This window comes from Panicum hallii, chromosome 3 (genome assembly GCF_002211085.1).
Source record: "Panicum hallii strain FIL2 chromosome 3, PHallii_v3.1, whole genome shotgun sequence".
NCBI classification, from domain to species: domain Eukaryota; kingdom Viridiplantae; phylum Streptophyta; class Magnoliopsida; order Poales; family Poaceae; genus Panicum; species Panicum hallii.
In genome coordinates, this window is record NC_038044.1 from 7367054 (window position 1) to 7379930 (window position 12877).

At 40.1% G+C, this 12877-nt stretch overlaps 1 protein-coding gene across 1 annotated transcript; it reads right to left on the reverse strand.

The window, feature by feature from the left end:
• Nucleotides 1-1077: 1077 nt before the first annotated feature.
• LOC112884975 (probable ATP-dependent DNA helicase CHR12) lies at nt 1078-10137 on the reverse strand. The gene is made up of 12 exons (XM_025950631.1): nt 9613-10137; nt 8326-8461; nt 7073-7137; nt 6318-6512; nt 6079-6228; nt 5373-5762; nt 4376-4635; nt 4051-4275; nt 3050-3251; nt 2694-2847; nt 1837-2436; nt 1078-1751 (listed from the first exon to the last, which is right to left on the reverse strand). Exons 1-12 carry the CDS (start codon nt 9913-9915, stop codon nt 1078-1080), a joined length of 3354 nt encoding a protein of 1117 aa, XP_025806416.1. The 5' UTR covers nt 9916-10137.
• Between the last annotated feature and the right edge of the window lie 2740 nt (nt 10138-12877).

A 12877-nucleotide genomic window follows, 5' to 3' on the forward strand; every position in this document is an offset into this window, starting at 1 on the left:
TGTATCCATAAGCACTCAAGTTTTCTTGGGTTTTAAGAAGTTTTGTTGGTTTTTTATGTTTTAAAAAACCATTTACACTCATTTTAAGTACTTCCTCCGTCCACAAAGAAATGCAACTCTCACTTCCTGAGAAGTCAAATAATTTCAGTTTGATCAGATTCATAAAAAATACTAACATTTATGTCTCCAAATAAATTTAGTATTAAAATATATTACACGATTAATATAATAATACTTATTTCGTAATATATAATTATATTTATTTTGTAATATAAATATTAATACTATTTAATATAAATTTGGTCAAACTTGAAATTATTTGAACTTCTTGGAAAGCAAGAGTTGCATTTTTTTTACGGAGGGAGTAGATGATGACATAACTTTTTTGAAGAGAGCTCCTTTTGGCGCTTGGATATTCAAAGCAAACACAGATTTGACCATAAATTTCTAATGTCGTATTACTCCTTCCGTGCACAAATATTTGTACTTGATTACTAAATTTGGTCAAACATTTGAACTGTAGCCATTAATAGTTTTGAAATATATAATTTGAAAAAAATGAAAACTGCAGGTGTAAATTTCTCTTGTAACGAAGTATATCATACATGTTAGGTATAATAATAACTATATTCTAATAAAAAGGTAGCAGTAAGTTAAAATTAAAGTGGCCGTAAAAGATTAAACTGCCTCAGGTTATCATGCATTCGTGTGGCCAATCTAAATTGCTTCTAAAATAACCATGGAAAGGCATAGACGGCTTTGTACATCATGTGCACCAGTAGAACCTGGATAAGCGTTTCCCAAAGTTTGATAACAAAAAAAAATGTAGGCACGATAATAGAATTAAGGAAAGAACCACCACGTGTATATCCATAATCGTAACCCGCACTTTAAGTTTAAAAAATAACGAAATTTAAGTTTGACGGAGTTACAAATTCTTGCCAACATGTTCATACAGTATAGTACTAATCCTAGACTTCAGAAGCCTGATGGTACTTCTAGAACGTAACCCTGCTATCTAGTCTACAGGGATGTTCCATTCTCAATGGAGTTAATCAGACAAACCCATCAAGGGCATTAGAACGACGGACGCCCTTTTGAGTCCGACGACGAATTGAAGTGGCTTGACCTTTTTCTTCCAAGGGTCTTCCATGTGAAACTGTTTCCCTTCTGTAAACCACTGGTGATGACTTCATCTTCCCCATCATCTTCAGTCTCCTCTTTGCTGTATGATGACACTCCAGCCCTTCCTTTGTCAGGTGTCCACGACGGGTTGCTTGCACCATCTGCGCTGTTCTCCAGAGATCTAGGCCTCTTCCTCCTTTCACTAAAATCCACTTCTGGTATGTCAGGTAAAATAGAGGTCCTCTTCGCTCTTGGAGTAATCTTTGGAATATCCTCAAATCCTTCATCAGATTTCATCCACTGATCACCAAAAGAGTCTGAATAGACAACCTCCTTCCTTCGCCTCTTTGAACCAACTGAAATATTCTGGAATTCATCTGCCACGGTCCTCTTGGTTGTGGTTTCATTATTGGCAAACACCCAATCTGGAACCTCATTTCCGTCCATAAGTCTAGATTTGTAGTTTTCTCTTTGCCTCCTTTCCTCATCCATCTTCTCGAACAACCAGAACTCTTCATCATTTCGAGCAGCCAAACGATTTATCTCACGCTCACTGGGGATATCAGTTCCCAGTGAACTTGTGCCTCTCCTGAGGATCTCCTGCAACAATGCTCGCCTGTCCTGTGCTGTAGTGGGAATGAACATGAAAATATATCATAAATTACAATACAATGTTTACATGAAGAAAGGAACTGGAGTGTTCAAACTCACCAGTGGAAGTTGTGTTAAACAGGCCAGCCTGGATAACTTTTGCATCAATACCCATCTTCTGTTTTGCGCGGTCCAAGATCTCTTCTTCAATTGAACCAACACTAACAAGAACAAATACACGCACTTCATTCTTTTGTCCAATACGATGGGCACGGTCTTCAGCCTGCTGGTCCATTTGAGGGTTCCAGTCACTATCAAAGATAATGACAGTGTCTGCAGTCTGCAAGTTTAATCCAAGGCCTCCGGCACGTGTGCTGAGGAGGAACATGAAATATTCTGAATCCTTCTTATTAAAATCTGCCAGTAACCTTCCTCGTTCTTCAGTCTTCGTGGATCCATCAAGCCTCATGTACTTGAAATTGTACATTTGCAAATACACTTCTAAAACGTCAAGCAGTTTTGTCATCTGAGAGAAAAGCAGAACCCTATGGCCAGCTCTCTGCAGTTTCGGAAGTAGACGATCAAGCAATTCAAACTTTCCTGATGCTCTAACAATTTCCTCCCGCTGATACATGTTATAATGCTCTACAAATAGGTAAGGATGGTTGCAACACTTCCTAAGCTGCATTGACAGATTTTGCAGAGCCTTTGATCTGAGCCCTGCACGCATGAGCATGAACAAGTAATGAGCACATTACTCACGCAAAACACATGGAAAATTAAAATGGAACTGCAAGTGTGATACAACATGAAGATTATGTACTAAATCAACTAGCAACACAGACATATCCAAATTTGCACCAGCGTTATAATTGCTTTATGCACTGCTCCATCAAGATCAGGTGAAAAATTAAAAATCTTATTTCGCTCAGAAATATATTTTCATGGGGGGAAGGATTAGTAGTACAAGGGCATACCAGATCCTAGCGCAACCCTTTCCCTGCTTGTGACTTGTTCGTAGTATGCTTTTTGCCAAGCAGACATGTCACACTTGAGAATTACTTGTGTTTTCACAGGGAGATATTTTTCCACTTCATCTTTCTTCCTCCTCAGCAAAAATGGACGCAAAACCTGGGTAAAAACAAAGGATGCAATGAATAAATTTAAATGTTCCCCCAATATCAATTTAATTTTTCACACACTTTATGTGCTGCCACCTCACCAGATCTTGACCAAAAAGATGATGATGCAAGTGGAGGATCACGTGGCAACATGTATGGAGTTAAAAGAACTGAATGACTGGAGGGAATGAATAGGGGGCAGCACTACTCACTTGATGTAAACGATGTATGATTAGTAGTTGTTCCTCGTCATTAAGGCTGACATCACATGCAAATGGTGCATTGAACCATTCCTCAAAATTCTGGGATGAATTAAAAATATTGGGCAGAATAAAGTTTAGCAAAGACCACAGTTCTTGTAGGCTGTTTTGGATTGGAGTGCCAGTTAAAAGTAGCCTGCGGCGGATCTGATAGCTGTAAATAAAGTATCAGCAATATGTAAGCATAATTTTCAAAAGGTCCAGATAAATTAATTTACTATCATTACGAAAAAAACAAATAGGTCAATGGCCATCACTAAATAATGAACAAGGTTGACACATGAATGGCAAAATGGAAGTAGGCAACTATCCATGGAAAGAAAATGGTACTCAAATATGATGGAAAGCAGGTGTCTCAATCTACTACTACAAAAACTTTGTAAGTTATATTTGGTAAATTTCGTATAGTACCAAACTAATTTAATGATTAGCAATAAAGCTAGTGATAAAATCATTGCATTTACATAAAGTATCATAACAATTTAATCAATTTAGCCATTTAGCCATTTTTTGGACCAACAATTTAATCAATTATAAGCTGGCTCTAAACACTATCCAATCAATACAATGACTTATTCACTCAGCTACCGCCTTCTTCAGGAAAGGCAGAAGGTATGCCTATGTGATAAACCACAAAGACAAGATGTTTGAGATCCATCTGTGAAATGATACAAGGTGCAGACCCATTATGACGACATATGAGAAAAAGTTATGTGTAACTGGCTGAGAAAACTAGTTTAATGATTGTTATCGCAAGGTTACGAGACCTGGCACTAAATATGAAATTTGAAGTTCTTCACATTTTCAGTGGCTGGTATGTCAAGTGGTTTATAGGCCAATGTGTCAACGATCAAAAAGACATTACAGGTAACCAGAGCCATCCCCAGATAATAATTGAGTGGCACATGTCAACCAAAGCTACACAGTAGCAAAATTATGAATAAAGATTTTACCCGGAAACTAGTGTGCGAGCAAGAGCACATTCATGGTTTTTCAGACGATGTCCTTCATCAACTATCAAATAATGCCAGTGAACCTTCTTTAGGAACTTCTTATCTTTCAGTATCAAATCATAATGCGTGAGCAAAACATTAAATTGCAGTCCATGTACATCAAAATTCTTATCCCTTAGAGCCCTCCGCTCATCTGGACGACCATCATACAGAATTGTCGCAATGCTGCAACAGACAAGCATGTTGCATTAGGGTGGCTTTGATACAAAGTAGAATGGAAAATGCATCACGAATTTTGATGATACAGACTCCAATGAAACAATACCTGGGAGCCCAAGTTTTGAATTCATTCGACCAATTTGGTAATACTGCTTTTGGAGCAATTATTAAGTGTGGCCCTGGGACCTCTTTCTTTTCCAACAGATAAGCAATCAAAGCTATGGTCTGAATTGTCTTTCCCAGACCCATTTCATCAGCCAGAATCCCATTCAAATTGTTGTTAAATAAAGAAAGCATCCATTGGAGACCCTCTAGTTGATATGGCCTTAATTCCCCACCTTCGAGAGCTGATGGTTGTTCTGTTACCTGTAAATGCAAAGAACAGAGAGAAACATTAGATTTACTAGAATTACCCAGAATCACATATTGTACTATGGGTTTGCAAAATAAAAGGACGATGTCAAATTAACGAATACAAGATTAGCCACAACATTAGTCTGAATTCCAATGAAAAACATATCTGGAATCAATTAGCAATTGTCGTTTTTTATTTTTATACCTTTGAAAGTATTATATTAGTTTTACAACTAGAAAGAAACAGTCAAAATCATTTAATGCAAAACAAAAATATTAGTCCCCCATATAATATACCACAATTACAAGAGATTGAATAAGGAGGTAATAGTTCCCCGTATAATTTATTTAAATCCGCGCATTATCTACTACTAGTAGCAATGCTCTCCCTTGCTATTTTCCCAAAATAACAGTACCTACCATCATTTAAGATCCAAATTAAGTACATTGCCAGCGAACACATAAGTTGTTTAATAATTATGGCCAACACTCTCACGGTGCAACTGGTCAGCCGAACACGCCAGAGAAGCGATTCGCTGAGCCAGCCTGGGTTCGAGTCACAGCACAAGCTTCTTAAGATGAAAATCAGGGGGACGTCTCTCCCCCTGGTCGAGTTTTTTTTTTTCTTAATAATTATGGCTATGAATATGATGATCAATAAATCTGCGTGCATCGTAAACTTTGGGTGCCAATACACCCAGCATGGCACAGAAAAAGTTCAATAAATGGATAGTGAAACTTTGTTCTACCTTCTCTTCAATTGAATGGACAGTAAAATCAAGTCTACGCCCTGCATTGAATTTATTTTCATCTGCAGAACCAGGAAGTTCTGCATCATCATCTGAAGGAGACTCCTCAGGTGATTCATTCTTGATGTCTGAGATTTGTGAATCAGATTCGGACTCTTTTGGTACTTCATTTCCTTCTGGCTGACTAACGTGCTCCGCATCTTTTTGTCGCTGTACAGCTTTCCCAATTCCTTCAAGAAGTTCATTTGTTTTGTCAAGGAGCATTTTCAGGCGTTCATTCTTGCTCTCCTCAACCATCCTCATATATGCTTCCTGATCACCGATTTTCAGAAGATTCAATCTATTTTTCTCCTGCCGTGAGATACGTTGACGTGCCCGAACATGCCATGCCTACATTTAGCAAGTAAAAGGGCTCTTAAGTGCTATTGCACATCTAGAACATGAGTATCTCTAGGATAAAATCATATTACAAAATAGTAATGGCATTTACTCTGAAAGGAAATGCAATCATGTGCTAACAAATAGAAAAAAAAACAGTGCACTATTTTCTAAATACTTCACTTCTCTTCTCCAAATTGGAATATATGTTGCATCAAAATCTTCACCTTTCGTAATCTCAAGGAGCATAAAAATATTGTTGAAATGCAATCATAGTTTACTCTGCCACCATTTCAGATGGATGAACAGATAGGGTCCTAAATCATACCTGAACTCCATCATTCCGCTGCTTTCTTTGTTTGAATGTAGTTGCTAATTGCACCTGGTGTTCCCTAGAAGCATTGAGAATTTCTGTAAAAAACTTCCTCTTCCTTATATCTGCCTGAATTTTTTCTTCCTCTTCGAGTCTTGACATCCTCTAAAGTTTGAAAGTACCAACATTGTAATCATGATTTGAGCTGTATATAAACTAGCAAACCTAATTATCAGAAGATATATGACACAAACCTCTGTGAATCTCTTTTTGCGGTGAACATCATCAGCATCCATTAAAAAGCTATCTCCTATCCCATACATGGCAAAAGGATATCGTATCCGCATCATCCCCCAGTCAAACAGTTGCCTTTCAGGATATGCACATTTCTTGTGTAGCCAATATTCTGCGCTGATATCGGACCGCACTTTCTTCTGTAAGTCTAACAACTGCACAAGTATATGAACAATCAGCAAGGATTGCTACGACAAATCACTGCTGACTATACTTCTAAATATAGACACATGAAAGTCATATGTGGTAGTTTCAAATAGATATGGTGTGTAACAAATAGATAATAGCTAATATCTCAACCGCTGCTGGACAAGCTTTTGTACAATTTGTGCTGCCCCTACATATAACATATATCGTAATTTCGCACTCTATGCTATCTTGACCACAAATCCATCGCAATTAGCAACGCACACACACACACACACACATCTCAGCAATACTTAAGTGCTGGGACATGTCGCCTTTAAGAAGCCAGCAATTTGGACCGTAGAACATCTAATCAAGGATTTTGTATGTATGCAGGAAAAATCTATGAACATGCAATATTAATTATATTATAAAATTGTATGATAGAAAATGAATAATGGAAGCACAGTGGTAACCAATATCTGCACAAAGAGGCTAAAAGGAAACCATATCAAATGAGCAACCACCGAGGAGAGAGTAAGGACAGCGAAGTAGCCTATGCTTCTAGTCTTCTAGATAAGACGGTTACCTTTAGCCCGTACAATTCAAGCAAACACTTCATTTGCAAGTCTTCACCCCTAGTAGAAGGTAACCCTGGCACAAAAAAAAAAGAAATAAGTGATGATGCTGTAACGGGTAAAAATAACAATGATCAAACAACTAAGCAACTCTTTAAATAAGTCAAGCAGTAACGAAGCTCTAGTGGCAGCTGCCAGGAAATTAAATGCAAGCACATGCAAACTATATCTGGCGAATGCTCAACATTCGGTAACAAGTGAATCTGTTGCACAATCAAACACAAAAAAGTCATTCCAAATTTGCTGCTTTTTCCACCTTTCAATTCCGCATTAAATATTTCCACCATAAATCAAACTGCGCAGTAGAGCCAAAAGAAAGCCTGGGCTCAGATCAGGACAGGTTAAATAACCGAAAGAAGGCCTGGGACCAATGCCAGACCAAAGACATCCATAAGACTAGAGGTGCAGTTGACACAGGAGGCCAGAAACATAAATGGCCAAATTGCCTGTATAAAACTCCGCGCGAATTGTTTTGCAGAGATTCCACTCCCCAAGCACTTATTACTTCTTTAGCACTAGGTTATGTCCTGGACTCCTGTCTGATCCATTAGATTGAACATGGATGGCTCAGATCATACAGATTCTCTTACCGTTAGTTGGATTCTTCTACAGTTAGCTGCCATCAACTCCCTCCCTCATCTACCATTGTTCCATCAGATAACATGGACGGTTCAGATCATACATGGACTCTCCTACTGTTAGTTGCCGTCAACTCCCTCCCTCCCTCCCTCCCTCCCTCTCTACCTACCTCCCTCCCTGCCTGACACTCAAGGCCCCCGCCATAAGCGTGTTCTTGCTATCCCTGTCTTATTTATGCTGCTCAGAACTGGAAGGGATTTGGCGGTGACCGTGATGAGGTGGACTGCAGGCACATGATCATCAGTGGCCAGAGATGGCCGCCTCCGCTATCATTGGAGACAAACAAGGAGTTTACTGGAGATGATGGAGTGCTACACAGCGCAAAAATGGGGATGAAATGAGTGCTAAATAGTAATTAAGGCTTTGGGAGTGGTACATTTGCAGATCAGGTTTGGGAATGCTTACATGCTTTTTGACCCACAAAATTATCCAGTCAACACAACCAGATTTGTAAGACCATGAAAACTAAACCGGGAAGGGAAAAATCAAAAACTTGTTCAAAACAATGCAAACCAAGGAACCAGTCAGCAAATGAAGTACAAAAAATGAGTCCCTCTAAGAAGACCTTCGAGTTCAGCTAGCCGATGCTGGATGGATGCATTGAACCGTCCTTCCTTCAGAGCAGCCAATTCTGAGTAGGATACGGGCATTCTTTGATTCTTAAATATCGCATCTTCAAGCTCTTCAATCAAGGTAGCACCCTGTAAGGTAACAGCTTTACTCAGTCAAAAAATAAGAGAAGATCATTCAACAGCTAAATAGCAAGTACTTCACAACAAACAAAATCAAAAGGAGGTAAAGAAATGAGCACTTCACCAAATTATCATGATAACAATATAATGATTTACAACTAAATCACAAACAGTATATTATTAGCAAGCACCTCAACACATAACAAAGATAAGAAACTTTTATAATTGTTTCAGTGGATAGTCAAATTTCAAAGAATATTTTTTTTATCACACAAAATTTTGCTCTGCTGGAAACTGGATGAATCAAACCAAATTACCAAGGCAAACCAGTGCTTAATGCACTCAACAAACAGCCCTAGACAAACTTCATCGAAAGCATAGGGTCATTACAAATCACACCCTAGCCACTCAGTTTGCATACAGTTGTGTAATTTATGCATTTCATAAATCTGTGCCAAAAGGGGAAAAAATGAAAGAGAAACCTGCCCTGCTTGAGTACGTATCACACCACCCAAGAGAACAAAAAATCACATATCGCGCTTACTTTAGCATGCATACACAAAACAAACCATATCATCTTAGCAAAGAAGAAAAATTAAATATATGACAAAGGCTCTAGAAAAATTCTGTATTTTCTGGAGCAAGCAATACATTGCTGATCCTAACAGAGCATCAGAGGTCAGTAGAATTTCAACAGGAAAATTTAAATGCTCAATCGTACTCATAATTATCCAACATAGTCATCCCATCTGGGTTCAAAACAGCCAAATCTATCAGCAGCTTTGTTCGCTCCAGCATAAACAAGCAAATATGTCCTGACAAACTATTTCACATTTTCACCTAATGAATACCAGTACTGCACCCAACAGAGACATCTGGCCACAACACAAACCATGAAAGCATTATAATACTCAAAGGGAAACAGCCAATTGCACGCAAAAACATCACTGCAAGTGCAGCCCATAATCCCCAGCAGGAAGCACGCTCCAATCTAGGAAGACTAGCGAAAGTCAAGCTAAATCACGTCGAATTCCACAGACCCTAAGCGAATCTCGTAACAAGCAGGCCCCCAACACCTCGGCACGAATCCAACACGCAGTCCCGGGAGCACTCGCCAGAGGGGAAATCGCCGTACAAACCGAAGAACCACCGGAACGCACCTCGGCAGCACCGTCATCGGCGCCCTCCGCGCAGCCCTCCTCCGCGGCATCCGCAGCCGCCATCTCCTCATCCCCTTCCTTCTCCGCCTCCCCCACCTCCCCCTCCCCGTCACCGGCACCCCCGTCGTGGTAGATGGACGAGACGGCGCGCAGGACGTCGGGGGGAAGCGGGAGGTTACGGGAGAGCAGGTTGAGCGCGCCGATGAGCGTCCTGGCCTGCTCCACCGCGCCCCCGGCCTCGTCTACGGCGGAGGACGACGCGGGTGGCGCCACCGCCACCGCCGCGTCCACGGACGCCGCCATCGCTAGGGTTTCGCCCCGCGACGCCTCCGCGGGGCGAGACGGCGCCGGCTCCTCCCCCGGCGGGTTCGAATCGGCGCGCGGCAACGGTCTGCTGGGTTTTGAGCGGGGTTTGATGGGGTGTTTTCGCGCCGGCCTGTGTCAGGGGAAGCCGAAGCTTCGATCGATCGGGGGGGAGGCGGGCGCCGTGCGGATGGCTGGGCAGCGGATGGGGAATTTTGGTGGTTTTTTTCTTTTTTTAACTGCGTTCGGGCTCGGGGTGTATATATTGGATCGGGCTGGGCGTGGGCGGGTGGGATCCGATTTCGCGGTTGGTGTGCGTTGGTGTTGTATGGGGTGGGCCTGGGCCCTGGGCCGAGCAGGCCAGCCTGTATATGAACTTGACCGTACTCAGCCTGCAAGAGAGGGCTTGGCATATTTTTAAATTCTAAATGCATTTTGCTTGGTTTATGCAAAATTAATCAAGAATAGTGACCAACTTCAGCTTCAAAAATGCATTTATAATTTAGAAATATGCAATCTATGACTTTCTCATGGCCGAATCAAGTTGCAAGTAAAAATACAAATCATATTTAAGAAATGTTCGATTCTCGGATCTTGGACGGGAGGAGTACATGCATAAGGATAACTCTAAAATAAAACTTTTCAAGCATTATGGAATTCGCCGCTTATGCATGTTTCTATCAGCATCAAGGTTGTCAACGACTTTTTTTTAAAAAAAAAGACATCAAGGTTGTCATGCTCAACCCCTAATCCTAGCCCTATAGGGCCACTCCTCTCATTTGGCATTGTTTGCACAAACACGTCATGAGAATTGAGAATCCATCCAGCATCAATGATGTGCTCCACACCGAAAAGGCACTTGCATAGAGGCCCAAACTTGCGACCTCCTAGGACTATCTCTGCTACTAAAAAGAGGCTAAGTAAGATTTTTTTAGTTAGTCATACTCCCTCGTACGTCGCCCCTCCCGATCGGTTCAAAAAAGGCACGTCTCCCCCCTGCCCCCACGATCACCGTTCCCTTCCCCCACCAGCCATTCTTGTATAATATAGTTGGCTTTTGCAGATTCACGCTAATTTTTAAGTTTTCATATATTGTTAAGCAAAGGTTGAATATTCTTACATTTACCAGGCATACCTAAGTGGCTTGGTTCATTATGTTGGTTTTATAAGTAAGATGATACGGTGGTGACTTAGCATTGCCTATAAAACACGATAATTGATGCCTAAATGATTCAAATATTATGTGTGATATCTGTATATTTTTCTATCTTTGGAACTGAATAATTGATTATCAGTTATAAAAGGCTGTTGTTTAAGGAGTGCATTGCTAATTATGTTGGTCTTCCTATTGATTGTCAGTTTAGAATCATGATAAGTTTAGTTGATATTACATTTTAAATCAGCTGTTTGAATGATCTCACGCCAAGTACAAAGTACATTCTTCGAAATATATTCATTTTCTTTATACATTATCTCATTGAGGTCCTTTCCATGGTATTATGAGATTGATATTTGTTTTGCCCGTAGCAACACCCGGCCACGAACCTAGTTCCTACCCAGATGATCCTACCAAGACCGATACGTGTATACATCTACCTTCTCCTCACTTTAAGAAGGCTCCCATACCATTTAGATACCCCCTCCGGTGGACCCGTGATGAATACTTGACATTGCCAACCGAGGAATGAACCGTCACAAAGCTAAAAACTTTGTTTGAGCATCAACGTTAAACGTCCACATGTAGATGTAATGTTTAACTTTTGATGAATGAGAAGCCAACCTCTATCCCGTGACGGTGATTGTCTTGGCTAATTTTCACAATTCCATTCTTCTTGACGGGATTCGTACTCTTATTTTTAGTGCCATTTCTTACTAACCTTCTCTTGGCTGCAACAATTAAATCTCTGCCATTTTCTTATAAAAGAAGACCAATGAAATTGAGTGGAACGGTTTAATTAGTCGACAAACTTTCAAATTAGACAAAAAGTGACTAATTTGCTCGACCGTTTTGGTCTACGGAATTCAAAACATACCAGCATGTTTAAGTCTACATTAGGCCTAGTAGCTATGCGTTTTGATCTCAATAACCGTTCTGACTTCCAAGAAGCTTGTTTATAACGAAAACAATTGTAAACCCCAGATACCAAAATCAAATGTAAAAAGAAAACACAGAAGCACGAATAGTTCGACATTGGAGTTTATAGGATTATCATCATTTTAAATTTCCACCTTTTTTTGTGTGCGTGATAGAGCTGTGGGCAATGGAAGATCGAGAAAGTGATTGCCTTGTCCACAAGGCCAGAAAAGTGGAGATAGCTGGCGCACATTAGAGATCAAAAGCAACCTCTGGTAGTCGATGAGTGTGACACTGGATCTTTTTTAGGTATGCTAGTGTTGCATGAGAGCATGAAAAGGAAGTATCAAATGTCATCATGATTGGAGAAACCTTTTGAGGTAAATGAGTGCTTTTTCATGCCTAATATATTAATGGTCAAGATAATGGGTGGTGTCTCATCGGATGATATAAATTGTATGGCTTTCTTTTTGTGTGATGCGCTAATGGCGAGACTTAAAACATGCCTCAAACTTGTACTAATGAACGAAATGAACTTTGAATTACCATCCCATATAGGAGCGATGCCTATGAGAGCTCTTTTTTCATGCATTTGTGTGGAAGTTTCTCCTAATCTTGCGACCTTTCTTGAAATTCAAATCACTTGTTCATCTTGTTGTTACGGAAAATTCATAATGAATTGTCGACGAGCAATAATGGGTCAATAACAACAACAGTGTCATAAGATGACTATCATATGAGGTTTTGAAGAGTACGACGCAATGTGTTTTCTTTAGGAAAAAGTTCAATTTACTCTCGAGTATAGCCAAAATCTGAATGACCCCCTAAACTATAACTTGGTTAAATTTACCCCTAAACTATGCTATTTAGTTTATTTTACCCCATAAT